General features: G+C 58.9%; 1 protein-coding gene across 1 annotated transcript in view; it reads left to right on the top strand.

The window, feature by feature from the left end:
• Positions 1-668: 668 nt before the first annotated feature.
• Positions 669-4,354, top strand: part of LOC101853758 (serine-rich adhesin for platelets) — a gene marked incomplete in the record, with an annotated part of 35,442 nt that continues 31,756 nt past the window's right edge. The window contains 1 exon segment of the mRNA XM_013090682.2: positions 669-4,317. Coding sequence (XP_012946136.1) covers positions 801-4,317 — 3,517 coding nt within the window.

Genomic DNA, 4,354 nt, shown 5'->3' with positions numbered 1-4,354 from the left:
TGTTGTTTCTGTCTGTCTGTCTGTCTGTCTGTCTGTCTGTCTGTCTGTCTGTCTGTCTGTCTGTCTTACTTTTTCTCAGCACAAAATGAACATTATTGTGTCTGTGTGCATCTTTTTACACTTGCAAAAACAAACACGTTTTCTCCTCTACGATTGGTGGCCGTCTTTCGATTGTAGCAAGTTTACTATTTACTCCTCTGTCGAACCCAGCAGGGGGGTTTAACGACAGGGGTGACTGACACTCACAGTTGCACCACAAGGCATTCAGCGAGCGGTAGGACGTGCTGTCTTTTGTTAATCTCTCTTCCATACACGAATCTGTGGATTTCGTCTATGTGTGAGTGCCTGGCAAGTGCTCTTGATGATGTTTCTCCCTTCTTTCATTTCAAACGTCTATCGTCCTATATGTCTCCTCCTTTTTTGTACGGTACTCTCAGGTGACACCTCTAGTCTTCGGCACCTATATGATATGACGTATTTCTGTTGCAAGTGTCTGGACGTACAACCCATATAAAACCATAACATTGAATATAACCAAACAAAACTAAACCCTGTCTTGCACGTTCCCTGTGCTAAGGCACCGGTATTGTGTACATTATGTTTCTGACTACTCAACCTTAAATTTAAATTGTATATGTTGACGCCCAGTCATCAATTTTCTCCCTCTTTTGTCTTCCTTCCTAACAGGAACCTCAACGCTTGCCCTGAGCCTGTCATGTGATCAGGTTGACCTCTGACCTCCCTGGTCACTGTGGGCTCGGTGGTCCGCAGTCAGCGCAGACGGTCAGGCGGTCCGTTTGATGGAGGCAGACGTAGCCATCCAGCACCAGGCCGGAGTTGACCAGTGGTCACCCATGGCCGAAGCAGCCTATGCCACCTCCGCCACTCAGGTCGGCTACTTCCACAGCGTCAGCGGCAAGATGCCAGGCGGCGGCGGGGAGGCGAGAGGGACGAACCCGGCGGTGGCGTTATCTCGACGCCAGGCGGCAGCAGCGGCCAAGTCGCGTCTGCGAGCGTCCCGGTCCTACGACGATGAGCTGGAGGTTGTGGCAGTTGCGCCCGACGCCGGCGCGGCGAGATCTGCCAAGGCTAAGGCATCCAAGGACGACATGAGCCTGCAGCAGGCGGTGGGAAAATCCCGCCTACCTGGACTAGCCAGACCGTCAGGGTCACCCAGCCCGGCCAACTCCCCGTCGCTCAGTCACAGCGGCGGCGGCGGCAACACGCGAATCAGGACGGACAACAAGTCACGGAAAACTGCCGCCGAGTGTGGTCTTGAAGGGAGGAAGAGCAACTCGAAAGAGAGACCTGGAGGCGGCAGACAGACGCGGGGACAGCGCAGGAGACACCGTGGCGGTGAAGGAGGTGGGAAGAGCGGCGGCAGTGGGAGCGAGCAGAAGACACGCGGTGCTGAAAGCGCCCCGGCCCCTGCCACTGTGGTGCACACCACTCACGTGGGCGGGGACGACATGCCTGTACAATATTACCTCAAGGACACTCCCCCGGGACTCAAACCCGACTCACCTGCCACGCACCCGAACAGTCTGGATCTGGATAGCAGCTCTCCCTCCTCCTCTATGGTGATTCTTGAGGTCAAGGACGGACCGAGGCTCTTCTACAAACCTTCCCACCACATGCTGTCCGACTCGGCCCTGAGCGAAGACGGTTCCGCTCGACTCTCTTCCTGCCTCGCGGCGAAAGTCAGACGCGATGACCCTGTCAGTGCCTCGCCACAACAGCAGCAGCAAATGGATGCGAAGCCCAGCGCCAGCGTGTCGGCCCGTGCAGCGTCGCCTCAAGACAGCTTCACGGCATCATCACGCGGCGGGCTGTCCAAACCTTCGCCCCTCGCTGTGTCCGAGTCGCCCTCGTCCTCTCCCTCTGTGGGTCGCGTGACCATCCCACATGACGAGATCGTGGTGGGCCCAAGGAAGCACAGACTGCAAGCAGCCCCACACCCGGCTTATGGGGAGGATGATCTCTACGTGTCCGAAGACACGCCCATCGCCTCCTTCCCGTCACCCAGGACCAGGCCGAAAGCCACGACCTCCTCCTCGCTTCCCTCAGCCACGAGAAAGTCGCGGCTGAAGAAGAAGTCCTCCACGAGCCGCGACGATATCTCCGCCGACTCGGACCTCAAAGTGTCTGCTTCCCACTCTGCCGACTTCGCCGACCATTTCTGCAAGGGTCACTCAGTGTCCAGGCTTCCGGGCCCGAGGTCCGGCATTCCCAAACCCTCTAGCAGTTCCAGAAGTGTACCAGGTGCCGAGGGTTCAGCGCTCGTCCCGAGAAACGTGCATGGCGTGGACAGTCCTCTGGCAGCGAAGTCTTCCAGCGACACCAACTCTGTGGGCTTCCAGAACATGTCGTTTGTGATGCAACAGAAGGCCGGGGTCAGGCATGACGACATCGTGGTGGGGCCTCGCAACCGGTCCGAGGACATCTCGTCGCCAGCCGGGGCAGATGGGCAGCCTCTGGTGTCAGGCAATGGGGAGTTCGGACCTCCTCAAGATGTGGAGACTTCATCCGAAACGACGCCTCTGATGTCCGTAAAAGGTGGCCGTGATGCGAAGGATGTTTTCCCTCACGCCAAACAGGGTTGTGGTGGTGGAGGGCATTTGGAAGCCCTTGAGATTTCAGGTGAGGCCTGTAGTGTACAATCTGAAGACAGAGGTCAGAGTTCACGGTCTCGCTTGTCCGGCAAACCGCAGCCCAACACTGTCATGACCTGTGACACCAGTGGTACTCCGCCTTTCGCGTGGGCTTCTTCTGGGGATGCCTTGGAGTGTGGTGACGTCACTGAGGAGTGTATGACGACGCCTGTGACGCCAGAGAAGGGTCGATGGCGGCCTAAGGAGAAGCAAAAAGTTCGTAGAGGCAAGCGCGAGGGAAACGTGTCCACCGAGTCTGGTTACGCCACCGATATGGCTCGGGCCGACCCCCTGGACCTCGTCCACAGCCCGGTCTCAGCGACACCTGAAATGTTGGGTGGATCTGACCACGCCAATTTCCCTACTGTGTCTTCTCCTCCCGCCAAAACCAAGAGCAGCAGGTCCGGCATGTCCAAGTCCTCACAGCAGCAGCACGGCTCTGCCGAGGCGAAGTCGTCGTCGTCGTCGAAGCCGTCGAAGCCGTCGAAGTTGTCACAGCCCAAGAAGCATTACCACGCCCCGCCCACTCGCCTCAACATGCTGTCAAACCTGCCGGTTCCCATCAGCCACGACCCGCCCCCAGCGAGGAAAGCAGCTGTAGCAGCCGACACCAGCAGACTGCCTGTGGCTGATGGCGGGCGTTCTGAGGGTGTCCCGCCACCGCTGCTGGCGACCCAAGCCGTCACCTCCGTGCCTTCCCAGCCCCGCCCGGACGGGGAGTTGTCAGACGTCGCACTGTCAAGTCCCGCCCACAAGAAAGTGACTGCCAGTGACGCGCTACCTCGGGGCGGCTCCCCACGGACCAAGCGGCGGCTGGCTGCTCAAATGTCGCGCGAGGGAGGGGAAGATCTCTCGGAAGTCGCCAGTGACAAGCAACAAGGTCTCCAGGCTACAAACACTGCGTCAGGGAGTGGTAAATCGTCTCCTGCTCGTAAAAACAATAACAACAACCACAATAACAACAGCCACAACGGCGACGGCAGTGGAACACAGAAAGATACACCAGCAGCCAAAATTTTCTCCTCTCCTGTTCGACAACTGGACCAGTCACGTGACACGGACGAGGAAAGTAGCACCGCCTCCTCCGCCCACGTGACGCCGGTCAAGCCCCGCCTCCACCGCTCCGCGGAGCACCTGCCGGGCCAAGCCAAGCTCTCCGTCTTCAACTCCACGGACAACATCCAGCACGTAGACGGCCACCAGCAACCGCACCACCTCCCCTCCCACAAACAGACCAGCCCGCACAGAAGATTCAAACCAGACTCTTCTTCCACCACCACCACCCCAACCGGGATGTCTGCCTTCCCCTCACGTTCCCCCTCCTCCTCCTCCACCACCATGACCACAAACGTCCCCGCCTCCCCGTCCCCTCTCCTCCTCTCGTCCTCCCCTTCCTCGTCACCGTCTAGAATCAAACGCTCCCACCTCCCTGTCCTTGTGGACAGCGTGAGCCCGCTGAGGAAGAAATCGTACGACGGCCTCTCAGGCCCGCCGCCTCCGGCCGCGATCGGCATTGTTCGGAGGGCGTCGGACCGGGCCGAGGTGTGCCGGCGGGGGTCGGAGAGGGCACTGCTGGTGCGGCGGAATGACCCGAGCGTGGAGGACCTGAAGAAAGCCACGAGTCTGAAGGAACTCTGCCAGTCCATGGCCTCGCTGCTGCAGATTGGTGAGTCAGTGTGCTTATTTGTTTTGTCTGTCAGTCG

This window comes from Aplysia californica, unplaced genomic scaffold (genome assembly GCF_000002075.1).
Source record: "Aplysia californica isolate F4 #8 unplaced genomic scaffold, AplCal3.0 scaffold01413, whole genome shotgun sequence".
NCBI lineage: Eukaryota > Metazoa > Mollusca > Gastropoda > Aplysiida > Aplysiidae > Aplysia > Aplysia californica.
Note: the sequence above shows the minus strand (reverse complement) of the source record. Positions and strands in the feature narration are given on the sequence as shown.